The sequence below is a fragment of the Mastomys coucha genome, unplaced genomic scaffold (genome assembly GCF_008632895.1).
Source record: "Mastomys coucha isolate ucsf_1 unplaced genomic scaffold, UCSF_Mcou_1 pScaffold5, whole genome shotgun sequence".
NCBI classification, from domain to species: Eukaryota; Metazoa; Chordata; class Mammalia; order Rodentia; family Muridae; genus Mastomys; species Mastomys coucha.
In genome coordinates, this window is record NW_022196911.1 from 98,870,161 (window position 1) to 98,893,606 (window position 23,446).

Sequence of the window (23,446 nt, forward strand, 5' to 3'; positions counted from 1 at the left end):
GAAGAAAGAAGGAAGGAAGGAAAGAAGGAAAGAGGCAAAGGAAGGAAGGAAGGAAGGAAGGAAGGAAGGAAGGAAGGAAGGAAGGAAGGAAATGAGGGTTTGGTGAGATGGTTTCTGAGTCTCTCCTAACTAGTGGTAAGGTACCTTGGCCTCTTCAAATTTCACAATTAGCCCTGTCCTCCCCAAAATTCATCCTCAGTACAAGGCCTGGCTCCCTCTGCCTTCTCTTCGTCAGATGCTCTGTCCCTCTCACCTGCAGCCAGCCAGATTCAAGGCCCACACCCTCACTGTCTTGATCTTCCTGCTGAAATCACCCACCTCCCCAATCTCTGCCACCCCTTCCTGCAGCCCATATCTAACCCAGTGATGTCCCAGTCTTTGTATCAGGGTCTGTTCAGCCTCTGTGGCGGTCCTTTGTTGTCCCCTGGAATTGATCCTAGGGACTCTTGCACATGCTGGGAAGTTGTACCACTGAGCCGCATCCCCAGCTATGTATGTCTGTGAGCCCTTTAATGTGAACTTCGCAGCTACCTGGAGCTAGGTTCAAGTCCAAGCCTTGCTTCATAACTCCATAAGCTTTGATAAATGAAGGTCGTGGTAGTTCCCATCCCATTGGGAAGTTACAAGCATCAAACCGAGTATGTGTGAAGTGCTTGGCACATTGTCTCAACAGGCTGGTGTGAACTCCCAGCAATGTGTTCTCTCTCCACACACTTAAGACTGGCGTATTCCCTCTATCTTTCTTGTCCTGCAACTTATGTCCTTGTCTATAGTTTAAATTGTGGATGAACCATTTGGGGATGCAGCTCTCTCCTTAAGAGTGTTTACCTAGCAGGCACAAAGCCATGGGTTCAAGCCCCAGCACTGCATAAACCAAGAGTGGTGGTGTACACCCGTGACCCCAGCCTTCAGAAGGTGCAGGTTCTGGGTGTTCTGTAGCTACCTAGCAAGTTTGAGGTCAGCCAAGGATATTTGAGATGAGATTGTCTCAAAATGAAATGGTTGGGGCTGCTATGGGGCACTATGACACTTGTCCCCAGGCCCTTCTGAGGCTACCTCTCCAGTCTCCGGGAAGATCTCTACATGGAAAAGGAGCATCCCTTGAGATTGATTTCTATATCCCACAAGTCCCTCAAAGGCTGCAGTGCCTGGGATCCTGGTACCCGGGTATACCTGTTTTTCTCCCTGGACAAGGCCCAAGAGCTGCAGAGACTCCTGGAGGGCCACTGGAATGAGTGCGCAGGATTGAAAGGCTATTCTTATAAGAGGAGCAGTCTGCACTGGCCTTCACTGAGATGAAGCAGGGTGATGTCCTACACAAATGCCATAGCACCTCCTTGCCCCAACCAACCCCTTAGAATCAAGCCTTCCTAGCTACATGCTGGGCCTTGGTCCTCAGGAATTGCTTCCTCCTCACCCTGGTTTTTTTTTTTTTTTTTTTTTTTTTGGTTGTTTTCGAGACAGGGTTTCTCTGTGTAGCCCTGGCTGTCCTGGAACACACTCTGTAGACCAGGCTGGCTTCGAACTCAGAAATCCGCCTTCCTCTGCCTCCCAAGTGCTGGGATTAAAGGTGTGTGCCACCACAGCCCAGCCTCCTCACACCTTTATTGCTGACTCAGCTGATGGAACCCCTCTGTGCATCAGGCTCTATAAATGCAAGACATTCAGCCACTGCTGCTCCCTCCCTGCAGCCTGTGAGGCACGCTCAGAAAAGGCCCAAATATGCAGTAAATGAGGGGACCAGGGTTGGGACCACAATCTAGAGCTCAAGACCTTTCTTTTCTTTTCTTTTCTTCTCTTTCCTTTTCTGTTTGTTTGGAGAAAGGGTCTCACTATGTAGCACTGGCTGTCCTGGAGTTTGCCAGAGATCCAACTGTCTCTGCCCCCTGAGTGCTGGGACTAAAGTAATTTACCACCATGCCTGACTCCAGTGTTTGTTTGTTGGTTGGTTGGTTGGTCTGTTTGCCTGTTTGTTTGAGACAGGTCTCTCTTTGTAGTCCTGGCTGGGCTTAAACTCACAATATTTAAATAAATTAACTAAATCTCAAGGCCTATCCTTGTCCACTGCATTGTTTTGTCACCTGGACAGGCCCAGCCTATGGTATTAGGCCTAGGAACCAGGTCGGAGTGACACCACCAACAGCAGTCCTGCCTGTCACATGCCCAGGACACACACACACACCCCTATCCACCCCCTGCCCCTTACCTGGAGTTTCCAAAGCAAGATCTGAGCCCTTCACCCACCCAGCTTGGCCCTTTAGCAGAAAAACTTGAGAAGAGAACTGGCCAAAGGACAGAATGAGTTACAGGAAGAATGGGCCTCAGGCCTCCTGGTGATGGGGCTCCTGAGGGAGAGTAAAACTGTCCCCCTAATAAGGACAAAGGGGAACCCTAAGTGTGGCATAAAAACAGAAAAGGTACTGGCCAGGGGACTCCTTGGCTAGGCAGAAGCCAAAGGGGCAGGCCACAGCTATGACATCGTGGTAAGGAACACCATGGGCAACTCTCCAAGAGGGCACAGGCAAGCCCCAGCTCAAGAAAACAGCAACTTCTGTCTGAAGAGGGAGACAGTCCCTATTCTTATACAGCTCCCAACAGGAGGGCCACCAACGAAAGCTCCTAACCCAAGAGAGGAGGTGGAGCAGGAACGCCAGGCCAGCTTGTCTGAAAGGACTCAGGATGGGTGTGGATCCTTCCCCTGGGAAGTGAGATGCAGTCATAGGACAGTCATGAAGTCCAGCTGGATCTGCACAGAGCTGGAAACCCAAACAGATAAACGAATGTTGTGGGGGACAAGGAGTCACATAATTAAACCCAAACTGGCTTTAGGGGGCCACCAGCAAAAAAGTAAAAAACAAAAAAAAGTCACTCAGGACAAGGAAAAGTTTCCCTGGGAGAAGCAATGGTATCCGTCACAGAGACTGGAGTAGCTTGGGTTCTGGACCTTGGATGCAGACTGGAGAGACCCAGCTTCTAGCCCCAGGGCCGCCCACTGTGAAGAGGCCCCACCTAGCCTGTCTGAAGGCATGTCTGGTCAGGGCTTGCCAATGGGTCATGGCACCTAACACAGAATGGTGGGATGGACAGGAATCAGATGTAGCAGTCACCTCTGGCCCTACAGAGAAAGAAGCATAGGTGGGATGGGTCTGACCAGTGAGCAATGGGGCTTCTCATTTAGCAGTGGGGGACAGAGAGGTCTGTAAAACGGGGAGCACAATCGCGCCCTCCTGAGAAACTAAGTCTCAAGGGAATACCACAATAGGTATTCCTCATACCGGAAGCCCCTTCGCGCAAGCATTCCAGAGGTTTTCCAGATGGTTCCAGAGTGAAGAAGTTAACTGAGCTTTCCTGAGCATTTGGGGCTGGCTGGAGTGGCAGGTGGTGGGAATGGGGGGGAAGTCACCTCATTCCCAACATTGATGTCAGCGCCTCCTGGGAAATCGCCTTCTCACCTCTCCGGGGCCTAAAATAGAGCTGGGGGTGGGGGTGCTGTCACAAGCTAGAGGCAGCTCCCCCGGTCCCCAGCAGAGGCCCTGAGGGAACAGAGGACCCAGGAAGAGGTTCCCTGCATCCACTCAGTGATCCGTGGTTCCAAAGTATTGGTACAAAAATAATGCTGTGGTCTTGGGAGGTCAGGATGGGGCCTAGCTGTTGTCACACCACCATACATAATCAGTCTCCAGAGCGGGCATCACCAACCAGAGACAGGGACTGGTGTCATGCCACACATGCTCAGGGACATCTCAGTTAGGTATTGGGGTCTTAAGACCTCTCCAAGAAGTCAAAAATCTGGTTCTGTCATGCCCAAGAAGCCCAGGAACTGGATTGAAGGGTCAACTGGGGCAGCTAGGTTTGGGGTCACATGTGTTTCTGACCATAGACAACACATCGGAAGGGCTCTATGGAACTTCTGCCCTTAAGATGGGGACATGGGAGAGAGATGGAGCATGATGGCCTTATAGAAACGACCCAGGTAGTTTGGGTTTGGTTTAGGGAGGAAGACTGGGATGCCCCAAGAGGAACTCAGGAGCCCTGAAAGGGAGGCAGGGACCTCTTCATCAAACAGGGTTTAGATGCCCTGTGCAGGAGGGCTGCAATGAACATCTCTGCCTTGAATGATCTAAGGATCCTGGAGGGGTGTGTGTGTGTGTGTGTGTGTGTGTGTGTGTGTGTGTGTGTGTGTGTGTGTGATGGTGTTCAACAGGACCTCTGCCCTCGTGCCACGACCTTCTGCCAGCAGAGGCCTGGGGATTGGGGTACTTCATTCAAGAGAACTAAATCCTGGAGGTGAGCTAGGACCATCAGCTGCCACGCCCCGCACCCAATTCCCCAGATGGGACATCACTGAGTCAGACCTCAGGGACCCCTCTTCACCCTGCCACCGTCCACCTGCCAATCTACGGGTTGCAGCTCCTTACACAAAGGGGTGGCTGCGGAGGGGTCGCAGGATGATGGGTGCACCTGCCAAGGGGTGTCCGGAAGAGAGGGTCTGCAGGCGGTGCCCCTTTTGTCCTACCGCGGCGGTGGCCCGGGCCCCGGCTAGGGGGTGGGGGGCGGGCCCAAAGCTCACGTGCTTGCCGCTCGCCTCTTAACCCGGCCCCGCCGCCCCGCCGGGATGGCCGCGGCCAGAGCTCACTGAGCCCCGCGCCACTCGCTCGCGACCCCCGCCCGGCCCGCGCGCCCGCCCCGCTCGCCGCCGGCGTCGCCCGCCCCCGCCCTCCTCCCTCCCCTTTTCCCTCCCTCCCTCCCCGCGCCGCTCGCAGCCGCAGCCCCCGGACCCGGAGGATTATGAGCGAACCATGAGGCGGCTGCGGCGCTGGGCGATCGCGGCTCTGCTGCTGTTGCCGCTGCTCCCCCCGCCCGGTGAGTGACCCCGGCCGCCTGGCCCCTGCCCCCGCGCCCCTGCCCGGTCCGCGCCCCAAGCTTTTGCAGCGGTTTCTGCTGCAGCCACATTTTCCTGCAATGCTCCGGGTGACAGCCGGTCCCGAGCTCGGGAGGATAGGGGAGTGGGAGAGAAGGAAAGGTGCTTCCACCCACCTGTCCGGATCCGGCCGGCCCTACCGCGGCCATCCCCTGCAGCTGGCCGGCGGACTCTGCAGGTCTCTGCGGGCTTGGGGTGGGGGGGCAGTCGTGACTGTTGGGCAGAAGGAAGCTCTCAGCCCCCTCCCCGTGGGGTTCCTCCCTCAGCAAGGCAGCCAGATCCTCCCACCCATATGCCCACTGGGCTCCAAGGGCCGCGACCGAGTGGTGGCTGGAGCGTGCCCCCCCCCCCCCCCCCCAGTCCCAAGTCTCCTGCCCCGTGGAGGGCATCTCCCTGCAGCTATGGCCTTGTCTCCTCAGGTCTTGGGGCCCTGGGTCCCAGTGGAGCTCTGCACTGGAGGAGCTCAGCCCATGTGGGGAACCCAGAGAGTCCAGAGGGCCCTGAGGTCACAGAACCCAGCCGGCTGGTAAGGGAGAGCTCCGGGGGAGAGGTCCGAAAGCCACAGTTGGACACCAGGGTCCGCCAGGATCCACCCAGGGGGACGGTGAGTGGGGCTGGGTGGTGAGGCCAGAGGGCTGGAGCAGGCCTCATAGCCCACAACAGTCCGCCAAGTAACCAGGGTTCGGTGCCACCCGCTGAGGTTGCAGCGCCTGCAGCTTCCCTTTAGATGCAATGGGCCATCAGGTGGGGCTGGAGCCCAACAGTGGGGACACCGGGACTCTCCAGCTCCTGGCCCCTCCTCTCACTGTGGAAAGCCCCTGCCCTGCACATCAGTAAACACTGGCATGCTCAGGTTTCAGTTTGCTTGGGGTCACCCTTCAAGCAGCCCCATTGCCCACCAGAAACAGTGGTTCTGCCTAAAACAGGTCTTGGGGAGCAGGACAGCATCCTACAGTCAGGGATTCACGCTCTGACGTCCCACCAAAGCCACCCCTCAGTGGACTTTCTTGGAACAGCGTGATGTTTACTCCTGCCTCAGTTTCCCCGCTGTGCACACACAGGCTTATTCTTCTTGTCCTAGCTGAAGCTGGGGCCTTGCAGAATGATCCGAGGCCCAGGATTCATCTGCACATTGCCGGCTCTACCTGTGCTCTGTCCCTTCCAAGCTGCTGGGCCCCCTGCCTCCAGAGGAAGGTTAGGAATGAAGGAGATTAAGTGCAATTAATAATTAATTAATATCATGTGAATAATAACCATCCAGATGAAATAGTCATTCAGCGTGCCTTAGCTCTCCAGGAGCTTGAAGCCCAAAGTTAGCCAAGCCAACCAGGGTGGCAGAGGGCTGTACGGCGAAAGCCTGGCAGAAATGGGAGGTGTAGAGAGATTCAAAGGACGGGCAAAGCCAAGTCTGAGAAGTTTGGGGCAGCTGGGAGTGGTGGGAGGGAAATTGGGCTAGGGAGAGGGAGGAGGGGAAGGGAGGAGACTGGCGTCTGGCCCTGCCTAATGTACTTGGTTAAAAGCCCTTAAGGGGAGGAGAGGTAGTTGGGTGATGCAGGGATGGGGAATAGTTGAGAATGGAGTGGAGCAGGAAGGAGCATGCATAATGGATGGACCATCACTCAGGGCTGTGTTGAGGAGGGCAGGGGAGGGGGCTAATGGTCCTGAGTTGGCAGCTGCTGCAGGGGTAGGGGTGGGGGTAGAGGCCAACTTCAGCACCCACTCCAGCACCCAGGGAGACAGCTGAATGAGCCTTGGGGATGTCCCAGGCCCAGAGGTTGAGTATCCTGGTTGCACTATGGTTCTTACCGTAGCTTTCTATGAACTGCATACTCAGCAATGCGCTTGACCCCGCCTGACCACTGAGTCTCTGGCTGGAGCTTCACAGGGTGTACATACTATGGGGTCAAGCTAAGAAGCGTACGGGATGAGAAAGGGGGAGCTCCAGCTCGCTCGGTAGGCTGTGGCTTCTGTTAGCTCTTCCTCAGGACAGCAGGCCTGGGCTGTGGGCAGAGAAGGTGAAGCACAGTAGGGCTGAGCTGGGCTCCTTGGATGTTGTTCTTTTGGGTGCGTGTGGGGAGCCGGGTATGAGCAAGTGTCTGAATCCATCACATAAGAAGTGGCCAAGGCGTGGGGGTGGGGGGTGGAGAGATCTGTAGATCTGGGGTAGTTGTCTCTGGGCCTGAGACCCCCTTAGGGACCTCATGCATCCTCCCCAGGAGAATCACTTGGCACCCTGGTGTCCCCATACCTCAGGTGCCAAAGGCAGAAGACCTGTTCAGGTGATAAAGGCTGCCAAGGCCACTGGGCCGCTTTGGGCCAGGCACTCTGTGTACCTTTTACGTCCCTTTCTTTCCATGAGGCCATAGACAGATACTTCCGACTGCCTCTCTATAGATCGGCCAGCTCAGACCCAGAGAGGCTGAGCCACTTGCCCGAAGTTGATAAACCTTAAGCAGTGATAGGACTAGTGTTCCTCCCCAAGCCCAGCGCACTTGCCACTGGACTATTCTGCCTCTAGAGATTTTGAAATGTAAGCTCAAGGGACAACATCTCCAACTCTCCTCAAGTCAGAAGGATGGAAGAAGGAGAAGAGACCAACGTATGTCCCAGATTTCCCCTGACTGAACTGGGCCCTGACACACCTCCACCCCCACCCTCGCCCCTGCCCCCAGTACACACACTTCTCACTGCTTCCCGGGGTCAGAAGTTGAGGATGAATGGAGCTAGTGCAGGTGGAGCCAGGACTCAACAGGAAGTGTTCTGCATGGGCCCAGACCCTGTCCCAGGGTCACTGCACTGCAGGCTGGGCTTCTGTGACTAGCATCCCTGGTGATGGAGGCTGGCCACATCCCCTGAGTCTTATCTGGTCCTAATTCTTAAACTGGAGGGAGGAGGGGCGATGTCTCAGTCCTCTTTGGGTGACAGCAGTGGGAAAGGCCTTCATGTGCTGGGGTCCCTTTGGGGAAGGCAGAGCTAGGACAGGAACTAGACCCTAGGCATCACCGATGCCCCTTGCTGGGGCAGACCTGCTCAGCTGTTGAATGTCTGGGTTGACTAGTTCTCATCGGGACTCCAGAAGCCGAGGATTCTGTTTCCTGCTTCTGTTTCCGTCTCTCAGATGTGGCTCTTCCTACCAAGGCTCTCATTTCTCTCATTTGGAAGAAGATTGGGTTGGGCCTGTGGCCTGGAGAAGTGGGAGAACCCATAAAGCCAAGGTCTCAGAGAGCCTGCAGCGGAGGGAGGTAGACAAGATGCCATGGTGCACAGTTAGGTTGGCATCCACTGCAGAAGTGCATCCGGGCAAAGAGTGAGCCAGCTGACTGAGTCCGTGGGCCCATGAAGCTGCTGTGCGGATCTTGTCTGGCCTTTAGAAACCCAGACGCTTTGGGGAACCAAAGGGAAACGAGGCTGTGGGCAGCAAACAAAGTTGGGACCCAGGGTCCATGGCCTGTAGACAAATCACCTGAGCCAGGCTGTCCCTTGGGAGAGCCCATTCAAGAGCAATAACTGCCAGAGCAATAACTGCTGGCTGTGCTTTTGCCTAGGAGTAGGGGCAAACGAGTAAAGTCCCAACCTACTCAAGACGGACACAGGGAACAGCAAGGTCAGGAACCCAGCTCCCCCAACCCCTCCCCCACGAGGCTGTATTGTGATTCGCTGCCAAGTCACAGCCTTGTGTGGGTGTTGGAGAGGAGGGGCTTTCTGGAAGGGATTAGTGGCTGGGAGCCAAGGACAGGGCATTTGGGGGTTACCTGTCCAGCTCCAGGTGGGAATTTAAGGGGCGCATCGTGACATCTGCAGTCCTCCCACAAGACTCTGGCCTGTGGGCCTGGCCTTCCCCAGCACCCTCCTGGCTGCCTCGAGGAGCCCAGCTGTCCAGAGTCTGTCCCCAGAGGGACTGATGACCCTGTAAGGAGGTGACTCTGTCCTCAAAAATTCAGGTCAAATCCAATCATCGGAAGTCATGCACCTGTTCTCCTTGTCTGTGGCTGATGCCCTGTTGATGAATGGAACCTGTCCACCCTACTGGTATCCACTGGGCGGGAGGGGGTGGCTGCTGAATGGAGGGGGCTCCCAGGCACGGCCCCCGCCTCTTTGGCTTCTTCCTATTTGCTGTCACCCAGCCCCAAGAATGTCTGCAAGTGCAGACAGTGGGGGGAGACCCTCAAAGGTAAATAAACCACTCCACCCAGATCCAGAGCACCAAGCCCCCCATTCATGTCTCCATCCACAGGAGTTAAACCACAGAGGTTAACCCTCAAAGCCCCGCTCAGCTTCAGCCTGTGGGGGTCCCTCATGCTGTGATTATTACTGATCCTGACTGGAACAGTGTGCTGAGCTGAGTTTCACACCACGCTCATAACACCCATTTTAACGGTAGAAAAACTGAGGGCAGGGTGAACAGCTCCTCCGGTCTTATACTGCCTGTCCACCCTGAAGACTGTTGAGCACTTGGATGGGGAGAAAGGCGGCCATAGCCTTTGCTCCAAATGATTAAAGGTCATTAAAAGGTGAATTAGGGATTGCATGTGTGTGAGTGTATATATGCATGTCTGTATGGGGTGTGTGTTTATGTGTATATGAACATGTTTGTATGTGTATGTCTATGTCTATGTTTGTGTGTATGTGCATATATCTCTTTGTGGTCTGTGACTGTGTGTGTGTGTGTGTGTGTATGTTTGTATGTGTATGTATGCTTGTGAGTGCATGTGTATGTGCATACATCTGTATGTGGTCTGTGATTATGTGTGTGAGCATGTTTGTATGTTTATGTGTATGCTTGCAAGTAAGTGTATATGTTTGTGTCTGTATGTGGTGTGTGTGTGTGTGTGTGTGTGTGTGTGTGTGTGTAAAAACTGGACACTTAGAGATGAGAGTGGGCTGAGCCTTCTGAGGACTGGCAGGTGTTGGGCTAGAGGGGTTCAGAGTCCTTGTGGGACAGTGTCTGGAGGTTGTGGGGAGCAGGAATCTGCAGCTCCAACTTTCTGGGGCAACCTGGAATTCTGGTGATCTTTAGCAGCCCTTCCTACATCTAAGATTCTAGGTCCACAGCTTCCATCTTGCTCTGTGCCCTATGATCTTATGATCTGGTTGGGCCCAACACAGGGCATGCAGAAAGTGAGAGAGAGAAAACGAGGCATGGGCTGCCAGAAGCAGGCGCCCTAGGAGGCAGGGAGGACCTGCCCCAGGAAGAGAGTCGGGTGGAGGGGCTGTCACCTGCCAGGCACCACAGCTGACATGCAGAGGCATCCTCCAGCCCAGGAGAGATACTTGGCCTGGCACCTCCCCAGCATGACCCTGGGCCTGTCGCCACCTGGTGTCGCTCCCTGAGGACCTGCCAGCCTGGGGCAGGTTGAGATCAAATGAACAGGGCATCTAAGAGCCAAGGTGGCCAAGAAGTAAGCGGGCAAGCACAGGCCATGGGGTCATGTCAAGCAGTCCAGAGGAGTGCTGAGCTAGGGCACAGGCTGAGGTGGCCCATTGCTGTGACCTCGGGTCTGGAGGGCCCTAGGGACTGAGAGTAACTGGAGGAGACAGGGCTGGGACTGGTGCAGGGACAGTGAGCCAGGCCTGGCAAGGAGAGCTATTGACTCTGGTAGAACCCTAGGCAAAAGCTTGAGCGGGACCTGCTTCCTGGAGCCGGCAACCCCGTGCCTGGGATAGGGCTGGGATTGCTTGATCTGGCACTCCCCTTTGAGGGGGGACAGTTGGGCCAGGTCAACATACCTTAGTGCCTGAATTCTCAACTATCTCCTGCCACCTGTACAGACTGTACAGAATCCCATAAATCTGCCCTGCTCCACCCCGTCCCCTTGCTCCACCCCTCAGGCCCTGCTGGTCTTCTCTGGGTTGAGCCCCTTGTCCCTTGGAAGAGGGTGGCGTCGTGTGCCCCACAACTGAGCCTCACTGGCTACAGGGAACCGGAGAAAGAGCGCCCTAACCGTCTCTCACTGCTATCTTTGGGTTCCTGTTTTCCCTGGGAATGGGCTCAGCGTGGCCCCTGTAGAAGCCTCCTAACCTTGTGCACTCAACTTACATTCGTCAGAGGGAAAATCCGGGGCTCACGGAGACTTCCGGGTCATCCCTAAGGTTGCACAACTTAGAACTGGATCAAAGGAAGAGACCTAGAAAGCTACTTCTCCGAGCAGCCAGGATAGGGACAGACAGACAAGCAGGGGTAGTCCTGAGGTGGGAAGGGCAGAGGTGCCCAGGCAGAGCTGAAGGAGAGAGGACCAGAGCCAGGCCAGGAATGGGGGCAGTGGGGGGGCGGGCAGCAGACTCGGCCAGGTTGAGGGCGGGGTGAGGGAGGTGTAGCAGGGACTCATTGCCCTTGCTGTTCTATTCTGAGCTTGATCGATGCTCTGGGGGCTTAGGGTGGGGCTTGGAACCTCAGACAGCCTGGGACCTGTCTGAGGGATGGGGTGAGTCTATGTCCTTGGGGCTCACGGGTCTGCCTTCGAAGGCCCTGGCCTTTGGTTCCACATTGTCTGCATCCTCCGCGGCTCCCATGGCCCTAAGCTGACTTCCATTTTTGTCAACTTTCCAGAAGAGAAAGCTTGAAAGTACATTCCCTGGGGTTGAATATCAGCCTCTATTTTTTTTTTTTTTCTCTTTTCTGTTTGGGGTACAAGTTCTCAGCAGCCAAGACAGTATGGAACCATGGAGCCGAGGCTAGCCTCGAACTCACGGCCTTCTGGCCTCATCCTCCCGGGACTGCAGATTACATCACCGCACAAGGCATTGACCTCTTACCTGTGAGGCCTTGTGCATACTAGTTTGCATCTCTTTGCCTTGCTTGGGACTGGCCTGGAAGGGCAAGAACAGCGGGCCCACACGGTGGTTGGAGAGATCAAATAAGGCAGTGCTCATAAAGAGTTCAGACCTCTGCAGAGGCCCTAAGTAGTGCTCAGAAAGAATTCGTTAGGGTGGGAGAGGACTCAGCTAGACGTGGGCTCTGAGACTCGTTGGCCTGATTGTCAGGGCTCTCTTCCTGCAAGGTGCCCTGTAACACCAGAGAACAGTCACTCCTAACCGGATGGCAGAGTGGCAGGGTCTTGCTCCAGAGGCATCCTCCGAAATAGATGGGATAAGGAGTAAGACTCCAGTCCCAGAATTTAGCCACAGACATTTCCTGTGCTTGCAAAATGATTTGGAAGACCAAAGACTTGATTGCCAGCATTTGGATGGGGGTTGGGCTCCAGGTGTGTCCTTAAAGTGGTTGTAGCTCAGGCCAGTCCCCCTCCCCTTAGCCTAAGCTCTGCTGCACTTCTGGGGGTGGGGGGAGGGAGAAGAGGTGGGGGTTGTGAAACTTTTCTTCCAGCCTTTGATGTCTCCCTTCCCCCACCCCCACCTGCCAGGCAGCTGGGCATCCAGGCATCCAGGCAGAGAGGGCATCCATCTTGCTCAGGCCTAGTCCATTGCCATAGCAACTTGGAGCCTCCCAGCCCCGCTGCATATGCCCCTTTGAAAAATTTATCAGGAAAACTTCCGTGTTTAAAAATTAACGGTTGGATTGAAATATTAAAGATGAGCTGCTTTGGGTAGGCAGAGGGCAATGGATTGGGGGTGTGGGAACCCTAGTCCCCGTCAAGGTAGCACCTGCCCTTGCCCAGCATTAGGGCCCCAGTGGTCAGTCCCCATGTGTCTGGAAGCCCAATTCCTCCTGAGTAGATTGGGGTTGGGGTAGAAGGTCCCTGCTCCCCTTCCCTTGTCCAGCTGTGAGCTGAGACCTTCTATTTTTCCATGGTGTGTCTGGGGGCTTCCTCTTGTTCCACTGAAGCTGGGTCGCCCTGTCCACAGCTCCAAGAGCCTGATAGGAGGCCGTGGGCAGGCTAAGCTAACCCCTCTCTGTCTCTGAATCTCAAGGAGACTAACTCAGAAAGCAGCCAGGGAACAGAGGGTGCCCTGGACTAGGGTCGGGGTGGGTGGGCTGTGGCCAAGGTTGAACAGCTGTCTCTGGAGTTTCAAAGGACAAGGGTCCCAAGAAAGGGGTCTTCTCAGCTTCTGGGGCTTGGCTGCCCCTCCACAGGGTTCCTCTGGGGTTCCCCACTCTCACTTCAGGCTGACTCCTCTCTGCTCTTCCCCATGCCAGCCTGTGCACCTGGCCCAGGTGAGTTTCGTCATCCCGGCCTTCAAGTCAAACTTCACTCTGGACCTGGAGCTGAACCAGTGAGTGTGGCCCAGAGCCAGAGGGCAGGCACTGGGCAGTGGGGCGTGGCTGGCTGGGGGGTACAGGAGGACCTGGATCCTCAGCTGGGGTGATGCCTAAGCAGGACTTGGCTTCACCGAGTGACACCCCCCCACACTTCTTCCTGCTACTTTGCGGTTTCAGTCACCTCCTGTCCTCCCAGTATGTGGAGCGCCACTTCAGCCGGGAGGGGACAAGACGACACAGCACTGTGAGTGTCTTTGGAAAAGATCAGGTGGGATAGAGGTGCTGTTTGGTGGTCACAGAGGCAAGGGTGGGGCTGTAGGTGTGATGTAGTAGTGGAGCCGGCCTGGCAGTGGGAAGCTTTGATTCCCAGAACGCCAGCAGAGAGGCACACGGAGGACAGAGAGACGGATGGTGGAGGGGTGTCAAGGACACCCTGAGCATGGCCAGGTGTCTGGAAACCCCCAACCCCTTCCTGCCTTGGAGACCCTGTGGACCTGCAGTTAGGGAGCACAGATTGGGTGGTGTGGGGCCCTGAGCCCCACCCCCAAGCTTCAGATTGAGGTCTGACTCCCCCACCCCTTGCATGCTGGTATAACAGGGTCTTTATTATGTCACCTTAGCTCTAGAAGGGATAGCAACTACTCCCTTGTTTGGGGAGAGCTAGTGACCACACTCAGGCTTTTTGTACATCCTAGGCGAGAGCTAGGATCCAGACCTGAGCAGCATCCAGACCAAAAATGCCTCCTCTTGGCTCTGGGAGTCCCAGATGCCTGCCACATAGGGTCCCAGTCCTGGAGGCCCTGGAGCCTGAACAAAGATGAATGAGAGTCTATAAATAGCTTACTCCCCCCCCAACCCCCCAAGCCTGTTCCGTAACTGGAGCACAAGTAATTCTGCAGAAGCAGAGTTGGGAGAGGCGGGTGCTGCTGGTCCCCTCTGACCTATGAGCAGGTCAGGAGAACCCGTGCCCAGCTGCAGACCACATGTGCCTGTGAGCTTGTGCCTGAGGTCCGGGGCGGGGGGTGGCGGGTGGGGGAGTCACTGTAGGTGACATGCTCAGAACAGGGCCTGGGGTATGGCAGGTCCTATGTAAGAGCCAGCTTTTGTTCTCAAAGGAGTCTGGGATCTTTTTACCAGCCCCAACAAATAGCCAGGAGCTGCTGCTGTGGCCTAGTGTCCTCATTTTATGGGGTAGATGAAGCTGGCCCAGAAAGTGTTAGGAGCTTGCTCACGGGTGACAGAAGGCATCAGAAGCTCCACCAGCTTAGAGCTCCTGGTGATCCTGGGATCGCGGTCCCCCCTGTCCTGTCCCCCAAGCCTCCATGCTGGGGCGGGGTGTCCTAGTGACAGCTTTTCCACTCCACAGGGGGCTGGAGACCACTGCTACTACCACGGGAAACTCCGGGGTAACCCACAGTCCTTTGCTGCACTCTCTACCTGCCAGGGGCTGCAGTGAGTAGGGGGGCACTCAGTGGTTGTGGGGGCAGTGAGTAGGGGGGCACTCAGCAGTGGGGATGGCCCAGGATGGTGGCGAACCGTGCCTCTCTTTACAGCGGGGTCTTCTCTGATGGCAACTTGACTTACATCATAGAGCCTAAGGAGATGGCTGGGCCCTGGGGACCCCCGCAGGTAAACAAGCCCACCGCAGGGCCTTCCTGACCTTCTGATGGCCATGCTGTGACTGCCCCCCTCCGACAGCTGTGGTGCCTCCTCCCCTCCAGTAACCTCAGCCCCATCGCCCTGGATGACCCCAGCTCTGGTTCCTACCTTCTGTGCCCCCATCTCCAATGTCCCCTCTGTCCCCCAAGTGACCTCTCACTGGGCTCCAGTGTCCTTTGCCCCTGTCTCTCAGGGCGCCCCCAGGTCTTGACCCTGGAATCTGAGCATCTGGGAGATCAGATCCGACATGGGAGCTCTGGCCAGTTCTGGGTCACCCTGGGGTGGGGTGGGGGAAGGGCGGGAGCTGCCCCCAATCTGGGCTCAGAGCAGATCTCGCTGGCACCCCAAGAACTAAATCCCCCTCATTGCAGGGACCCCTTCCCCACCTCATTTACCGGACCCCTCTCCTCCCAGCCCGCCTTGGATGCAGGGAACCAGGTAAGAGAGGGGAAGGGGGTGGGGCTGGACATCATCGAGGTCCCTCTTACCTACTGCTCCCCACAGGCTGCCTGTTTGCTGTCCCTGCCCTGTCTGCTCTTCCCAACCGGCCCAAGCTAAGAAGGAAAAGGCAGGTACGGGGCCCGCACAGCCTCGGGCTGCAAGACCTTAGAGAATGGTCCAAGGCAGGTCATCCCCACCTATAGATGGGCAGAGGAGAGCTCACAGCGATGGCCAGGGAACTATCTCCAGAAAGGGCCCCCTCAACCCCTCCTTAATACTGGTGTCTACACAGGTCCCCATTTTGGGGGCCTTCAAATACTGCATGTCCTCTGCTCTCATTTCCAGGCTGGGAGGGATGGCATTTTCTGCCATTTGGGGGCTGGCATCATCCCTGACGGGAGACCAGAATGCCCCCTCCCCACAAGTCTGCCCATGGTTTGCCCATGAGTCCAGACCATGGAGGGGACTGATTCCAAGTGCCACCCACCCTCCAGGTCCGCAGGGGCCACCCAACAGTGCACAGCGAGACCAAGTATGTAGAGTTGATTGTGATCAACGACCACCAGCTGGTAAGTTCCTGGGCTAAGGGGGAGGACTCTGGGAGGAGGGGCCCAGGGGGGCCTTGCCTTCTTACCCCACTTCTCTCGGAAGTTTGAGCAGATGCGGCAGTCGGTGGTCCTCACCAGCAACTTCGCAAAATCTGTTGTGAACCTGGCAGATGTGGTAAGCAGCATCCCCACGCCCCCCCTCCCCTTCTCCTCCACATCCTGGCATCCAGGGGTCATTGTCAGTCACTGACACACACACACACACACACACACACACACACACACACGCGTGCGCGCACACGCACGCACACCACTTCTTGAAAATATAGATTGCAGCCTCTCTCCAGCCCCACCCCCCATCTTCTCTCTGGGCCCAGATATACAAGGAACAGCTCAACACAAGAATTGTTCTGGTTGCCATGGAAACATGGGCAGATGGGGACAAGATTCAGGTGCAGGATGACCTACTGGAGACCCTGGCCCGGCTTATGGTCTACCGGCGGGAGGGTCTGCCTGAGCCCAGTGATGCCACCCACCTCTTCTCGTGAGTCCCGGCACTGTACCGTGCCAGCTTTTGCTAGTTCTTACCACCTGTGCCAGGAGCTCTTTTCAGGGCCTGCAGGTGTAGCTCACCTGGCACCTGGCACCTGCCACCTGCACCAGCTGGGTAGCCTCTGCTTCTTGGGCTGTGCAGGAGATGTGCTCTTCGACTTTCTTTGCCAGACTGCCCATCACCCCTTCCTCTGTAATGAAGTACCCTAGTGATGGACAAACCCAATTAAAAGCCCTGAAAACCTCGGTTTGGCTTATGGGATGAAGGCCTGGAATCCACTGCTCCTTTGATGTTATCCTGACCACTCTCTCCCTTCTAGGGGTAGAACCTTCCAGAGCACCAGCAGCGGGGCGGCCTACGTAGGAGGCATCTGTTCACTGTCCAGGGGTGGAGGTGTGAACGAGGTGAGCACACAGGGGCCCAGCCAAGACAGAGGCTTGTTAAGACACAGTGGCTGTTGGGAGCATGTAGACATCCTGTGCTCCATCTTCCTCATCCCTAGTATGGCAACATGGGTGCCATGGCGGTGACCCTGGCCCAGACGCTAGGGCAGAACTTGGGCATGATGTGGAATAAACACCGGAGCTCAGCAGGTACCAACCCTGAAACCCACAACCCTCCCAGACCCACACAGCACCTCAAGAAATGAAGAAGGGGCCAGTGGGGATGCTTCTTCACCCTATCTCATGTGTTCTTAAATCTCCTCTAAGGGGACTGCAAGTGTCCAGACATCTGGCTGGGCTGCATAATGGAGGACACTGGGTGAGTTCTGGAGACAGACTTTGGGAAGGGTTTGGGGTAAGAAGAGGGCTTCAGGGAGCACTGGCAGTCTAGATGGGTGGCTTCAAGAGGCCCAGCTCACGGGACCACTCAGGATAACCAGGAATATAGGTTAACTGTAAATAGCTCAGGGACGCTAGGATACCCCAAACTGCCAGACTGCAGCGCGCTCTCTGGCCACTGGGAGGCGCTCGAGCCTCGTGCGAGGCGCCGTCCCTCCCAAGCGTTCCAACACCGGGCTCTTTGTCCCGAGGTTCAGCAAAGCGAACGCGAGCGACGCCCTCCATCCATTCGTAGATGGGAGTATGGGACTGATTGCCGTGCAACCACAGGGCAGTCCTTTGGTCTACCTGTAGTAGTAACCAAGTCTCCCGAGGGAGGGCTCCCCCAGCAACCCAGTCCCCCTCACGCCCGTCCAGGTTCTATTTGCCCCGCAAGTTCTCGCGCTGCAGCATCGACGAATACAACCAGTTTCTGCAGGAGGGAGGCGGGAGCTGCTTGTTCAACAAGCCCCTCAAGGTACCAGCGCGGAGAACCGGGAAGTGGGGGTGGGCAAGTCCCAGCCAGGTTCCCGACATCCCCTCTCCCTCCAGCTCCTGGACCCTCCCGAGTGCGGGAACGGTTTCGTGGAGGCGGGGGAGGAGTGCGACTGCGGGTCGGTGCAGGTGAGCGGTCCTGGTAGGCTCCCGTGTGAGCCCGGGACCCGCGCGTGGGCTCCGGGAAGGGAGAGTACAGAGTGGGAAGGGGCTATCCCGCCTCTCCACTTCTTCCTGCGACCCTCAGGAGTGCAGCCGAGCGGGGGGCAACTGCTGCAAGAAATGCACCCTGACGCACGATGCCATGTGCAGCGATGGGCTCTGCTGTCGCCGCTGCAAGGTGAGGACCGAGCGAGCGCGCAGCGCAGGGCGGGAGAAGAAGCAAAGAAACGATTGGATGCCCTTGATAGGAGGCGGGAATGAGGAGGAGCTGAGTCTGTGTGGGTGGGCCTTGTCCCCAAGAAAGCGCCAATGGGGGATGAATTGGGAGCTGGGGGCCGGAGGCGGGGAGGTCACCCTTACTGCTGACGGTAGAGAGGGACAGGAAATGAGAAACAGGGCTTGGGACCCTCGTTCCAGGACAGTAACCCTGCAAGGGCAGTGGGGAGATATTCATCATTCCCAGAAACACATGCATGCTTTTCCTAGTATGAGCCACGAGGTGTCTCTTGCCGAGAAGCGGTGAATGAGTGCGACATCGCAGAGACCTGCACCGGCGACTCAAGCCAGGTCTGCCAAACCAGCCGTCCTGGGGAAGCTCAAAGCGAGGCAGCCCCCTCCTTATGAGTGTGGCCCCGAAGAGTTGACTACTCTCTGTCTCCTCTCTGCTTAGCAGCCGGCCACACCGCCCGCAGCTAACCAGCCTCGGATTTTTCTCCTCTGAGAAAGGGGCCTTACCCCTGTTCCCTCAATCATTCGATAAGCCTATGTGGTGAGGCTGGTGCTCCCACTACCTGGCACCAGTGTCTGGTGTATTCTAGGGATCAGGTGGATCGTAAGATCGGTTAACTCCATCTTAGGCTTCCGGGGTAATGGCTACAAGAAACTGGGGAAGCCTGGGAAAGCCTAGGAGACTTACCAGTCACATCCACAGGGCCCAACAGGCCCCCATCCTTCCATGTACCATGAGGCCTCTTTCGGGAAGCTTTTGGTACACTGCCCTCTTCTCCAGTACCTCAGCTCAGCTCTGGACTACCCTGCTCAGTCAGCCCCTCTCTCTACAGTGTCCCCCTAACCTTCACAAACTGGATGGTTACTACTGTGATCATGAGCAGGTACGAGGGATGGGGGTGGGGTCCACCCCATCCAAATTCACTGCAGTCTTGTCTCCACTATGATCCTTCCCTCGGTATCTTCATGCTTCCTCTCCTATGGGTCGTAGGGTCGTTGCTATGGGGGCCGCTGTAAAACCCGGGACCGGCAGTGCCAAGCCCTATGGGGCCATGGTGAGTTCAGCTGGGTGTAGAACAGGGTAGGGAACAGAGGCTCAGGAAAACCCAAAACTCAAGAGTTAGGCTGGGAGAGCTTCTGGTTGAACATACCCTGATACCAACATGTGGCTTCTGAAGATCTTCAAGCCCAAAGATTAGGCCCGAGTTTTGGAGGTCCTAGAGGGGTCCAGGGGCCTGTGGGGTGATGCTTCATCTCTCTCTCTCTCTTGCTTTCTCTCTAGCGGCTGCGGATCGTTTCTGCTACGAGAAGCTGAATGTAGAGGGGACAGAGCGTGGAAACTGTGGGCGCAAGGGATCTGGCTGGGTCCAGTGCAATAAGCAGTGAGTACCGTCCCAGCTCCAGGATTGGGGAAATCTCTGAAGATAAAGGCAGCGGGCTCTAGGAAGAGCCTGTGAGGCCGGAGGGGAAGGAACTTGGGCCTACAGCGAAATTTCGGTTCATCGACCCCATGTGTCCCAACAGGGATGTGCTCTGCGGCTTCCTTCTGTGCGTCAACATCTCTGGAACTCCTCGGCTAGGGGACCTGGGGGGCGACATCAGCAGTGTCACCTTCTACCACCAGGGCAAGGAGTTGGACTGCAGGTGTTGTCTGGGACCGTGGCTGGGGAGGATGAAGGGATAACTGTGATGGGGACTAGAGGACAGGGGTTGAGGCTGGCTGTACCATCTCTCCAGGGGAGGCCATGTGCAGCTAGCTGATGGCTCAGACCTGAGCTATGTGGAGGACGGCACGGCCTGTGGGCCCAACATGCTGTGCCTAGATCACCGCTGCCTACCAGCCTCTGCCTTCAACTTCAGCACCTGCCCTGGAAGCGGAGAGCGGCGGATCTGCTCCCATCATGGGGTGGGTGTCTGGAGGCCAGGGGAAGCGTGCTGGAGGGGGCTCACAGAGGGATATGGCCGTGCTTACCCATGCTGGTCTCACCTACCTGTAGGTTTGCAGCAACGAAGGGAAGTGTATCTGTCAGCCAGACTGGACAGGCAAAGACTGCAGTATTCACAACCCACTGCCCACGACTCCTCCCACTGGGGAGACTGAGAGGTACAAAGGTAAGGCTGCAGCTGCCCAGCGCTGTCTGTGTTGCCCGTTTTCCATGCTTGTCCCTGCCAACCAAGCCCTGCCCTCCTCCCCAGGTCCCAGCGGTACCAACATCATCATTGGCTCCATCGCCGGGGCTGTCCTGGTCGCAGCCATCGTCTTGGGCGGCACGGGCTGGGGATTTAAGTAAGAGACACATGCTCCCTAGATCCCCTCCAGGTGCTTGGGGGTTTAGCACCCCAGACTATTGGAGCCTAACGGCCTCCCTGACAGGTTAGCTTACCCTGAACTCACACATCACTCCTTCAAGCCAGCCCATGGGTCTTGTTTGAACATTTTAAGGAACTATCAGCTCATATCTATCTAAACACCAAACTTTATGGGAACAACCTTGACTCCCAGCCTCCTGAAGATTGCTCAGCGCATCCCAACACGGCCAGGGGAGAGGTGGATAGGGCCTGTCTGAGATGTGTTCCCCCTTCCCCCCCCATCCCTATCCACACTCAGCCTAGGAACTCCAGGACGTTGCACTTAGGGTCAGGTCTAGACCCTACACTGGGCACTTGAAGAGCCCTGAGGCCCAAGGTCACAAAGTGACTTCGTGGCCGAGCTAAGATTTGAACCCTATACCAAGCTGGGATAGATCTCCATGGTCCATTTATGGAGCAGGTCTTCCTGGGATGGAAGGCCATTCTTTTGGAGAACAGAAGGTTCACACAATTTCTTTTCCTATCTCTTGCCTGTCCTCTCCTTGGCTCATGAAGAAACATCCGTCGTGGAAGGTATGACCCGACCCAGCAGGGGGCAGTGTGATGCCGGCCACGTCATCCCTCCCGCTGTCCTTGTCTCCATTTCATCCGTCCCTTTGCATTCTGTTGACCGGGAGCTGGGACCGATCAGATTCCCGCAGCCCTGCAGGCAGCCTGGGAAGCGAGTCCTCTGTCTGCTCAGGCCCTTCCTCCTGCCCACCCGCCTGCTGGGCCCTGGTCCACCTTCATCTGTCCTTTCTGCCGCTGGGTCCCATGGCCGGGTGGGCGCTGGAACTGTGCCCTGCAACCCCTACCCCTAGGAGGGGACCTCTCCCTGCGTCCTGCCCATCTGTTTTGTCTACCATGCCACCGCTGTCTGACCTCTGCCAGAACCCCCACCTGGCCAGCCTGTGACTTGATGCCTCCAAGGACCTCTGGGGAGGAGCGGGGCAGCTGCAGGGCTCACCCTCAGAGCCCAGTCTCATGTCCTCTCCTGATGCCCTCTCTCCATTCCAGGTCCGGAGGGGCCTAAGTGCCATGCCACCCTGATCCCTCCGAGCCTGGCACCCACCGTCTCGGCCCTGAACCACGAGGCTGCCTCCACCCTGCCACAGAGGGAGGCACCGTGCAAATGTCTTCCAGGTCCAAACCCTTCAACTCCTGGCTGCACAGGGGTTGGGGGTTGGGACTGTGGCCTCGCCTTTCAGACCACCTGGGTAGAGGGGCCTGGAAGAGGGAGCTTCCTGCCCAGTTCCTCATCCCACCTCATTCGGCTTCGGCCTTGCACACGTCTCCCCCTGTGAATGTAGCCTCCCTCCATCATCACAGACTGCCACAGCTCATGTTGGGGCCTGGACTGGTGCCTGGTGGGGGGGCAGCTGGGTGGCCCCTCTTCAAAACCAGGCAGCTGGAACCAGGGTGGTAGCCCCCCTGGATCTCATGGAAAGGGGCTGATCTACATTTTATCTCTCTCTCTTTTTTTTTTTTTTTAAACTTAATCTTAACTGATGAATGTAACCTTTGGGTTGCTGGGGCCAGGGGGCAATTGTAGGGATATTTTGATACTTTCAGAGGGCCTCCGGGGCCTGAGGCCTTGAGACCTCCCACGTCCCTCCCTGGGAGGCCCAAACTGGAATCCTGTCAGGGAACCCAGCTGGGGCAGGGCAGCCCTGCTTGCCCCACCTCCACCCAGCTTAGTAGAAGTCAGAGTGCTGATTCAAACCAAAGCTGCCTGTCCCGTGCCCACTGCCTAGCTCATGGGACTCTGTCCCAGACTGTCTTCGATTCCAAACTGACCATCCTGTCCCTGCCAGGGTGCATGCATTTGGGGGTATAGAAAAATATAGTCCCTAAAATAAAATGGCACCTTTCCCCTTTCAAGAAGGGTGATTCTGGGGCTGTCTCAGGGTTCAGGTGCCCCCTGATGTGGCCTGGCTGCTCCAGAGCAGGCTATCTCAGCAGGGAGGACTCTCGGTAGGGAGAACCAGGGGTGGCCCCGTGCCCCAGGGTTAGTGCCTGCGATGTGTATGTGGAGATGGGGAAGGGCAGGTCTCATGGATGGTTATAGGCTACTAGGAAAATCCTCACATCCTCATCCCACACCCACCCCCGTCAAAAGTTTTATTCGTCACCTGTAGTCTAGGGCTGAGTAGTAAGTTTACAGATGTTCCTGTCTGCCCTCCCCTGGTCCTTGCTGCCGCCCAGCCTGAAAGCTGGACCAAGGCTGGCAGAGCTGCTCAGCCCTCCCACGTAGTCCAGCAGGGCCTGCCTTCACAACCCTATGTGAGACAGACGAACTCTGGCTCCATGCCCTGAGAGCCAGCTGGCGGGGCAAGATGGAGCAGGTTCCCTTATGGATGAAAGCCACAATGAAAGGAAGCCCCTTCTTGGGGACACCCCACTCAGGCTAAGTAGTAGTTCCGGACACCCCAGGGCCAGAGAGTTGCCCGTTTGTGTTCCTCCTATTTCTGTGGACTCTTCAAGGAAGGCTAATGGAGAAAATGGCTTCATTTATCTAAACCAACCCAGCGGCCGGCACCTTGGAGCCTACGACCCATTGGCAGCTTTGAGGATGGCCAGATGGTGTTGGCCACAGTGGGGTCCTCAGCACTGAGCCCCAGCTGCTACTGTCCTAGTGACAGCAGGACAGACTCAGGCCACCAGCCCCACTAGCTGAGGACAGGAGGAAGGCTGTATTTTACATTGTTGCTGGGATACCTTGAGACCTCCGTCAGGTGGCGCATGCGCACACAGGTAGCGGTGCACCTGGGCGCAGACATGCGAATCCACGCCTCTGCACCACTGTGAAGGCCTCTGCATACAAGGGCATGACCATATATGTCCTCGTGTCCTTGGTGAAGAACACACGACTTCCTGTGACCAGTCTACCCAGGGCCCCCAACTTCCTGCATCCCCCTGCCCCCACCCTCGCAGTGCCTGGCCTGGCAGCACCTAGGAAAGAAAGAGAGGAGGGGGGTTGCATTCACCTGGCCTGGACCTGAGTCCCTCCGCATCCTGTAAATAAGTCATCTGGGCTGGGGCGGGGAGGCAGGGCCTGAGGCCCACATTAAAGATTAAAGATCACATTCTGGGCTTCCATAGAGCTCACACCAA

General features: G+C 56.5%; 1 protein-coding gene across 5 annotated transcripts; it reads left to right on the forward strand.

The window, feature by feature from the left end:
• Window positions 1-4,556: 4,556 nt before the first annotated feature.
• Adam11 (ADAM metallopeptidase domain 11) lies at window positions 4,557-23,446 on the forward strand. Of its 5 annotated transcripts, XM_031352795.1 has the most exons (27): window positions 4,597-4,863; window positions 5,341-5,525; window positions 13,014-13,090; window positions 13,254-13,320; window positions 14,443-14,528; window positions 14,630-14,705; window positions 15,107-15,173; window positions 15,240-15,307; window positions 15,671-15,745; window positions 15,828-15,899; window positions 16,102-16,268; window positions 16,597-16,681; window positions 16,780-16,870; window positions 16,988-17,039; window positions 17,477-17,576; window positions 17,651-17,722; window positions 17,841-17,933; window positions 18,242-18,322; window positions 18,817-18,867; window positions 18,975-19,038; window positions 19,266-19,365; window positions 19,508-19,627; window positions 19,721-19,889; window positions 19,981-20,095; window positions 20,180-20,270; window positions 20,849-20,866; window positions 21,350-21,494. In XM_031352795.1, the coding sequence occupies exons 1-27, from the start codon at window positions 4,800-4,802 to the stop codon at window positions 21,363-21,365; spliced, it is 2,322 nt and encodes a 773-aa protein (XP_031208655.1). In that variant the 5' UTR covers window positions 4,597-4,799; the 3' UTR covers window positions 21,366-21,494. The 5 variants fall into 5 exon arrangements, with proteins under 5 accessions (XP_031208653.1, XP_031208655.1, XP_031208654.1 ...); XM_031352793.1 differs by lacking the exon at window positions 20,180-20,270 and having other exon boundaries at window positions 4,557-4,863; window positions 21,350-23,446; XM_031352794.1 differs by lacking the exon at window positions 21,350-21,494 and having other exon boundaries at window positions 20,849-21,034.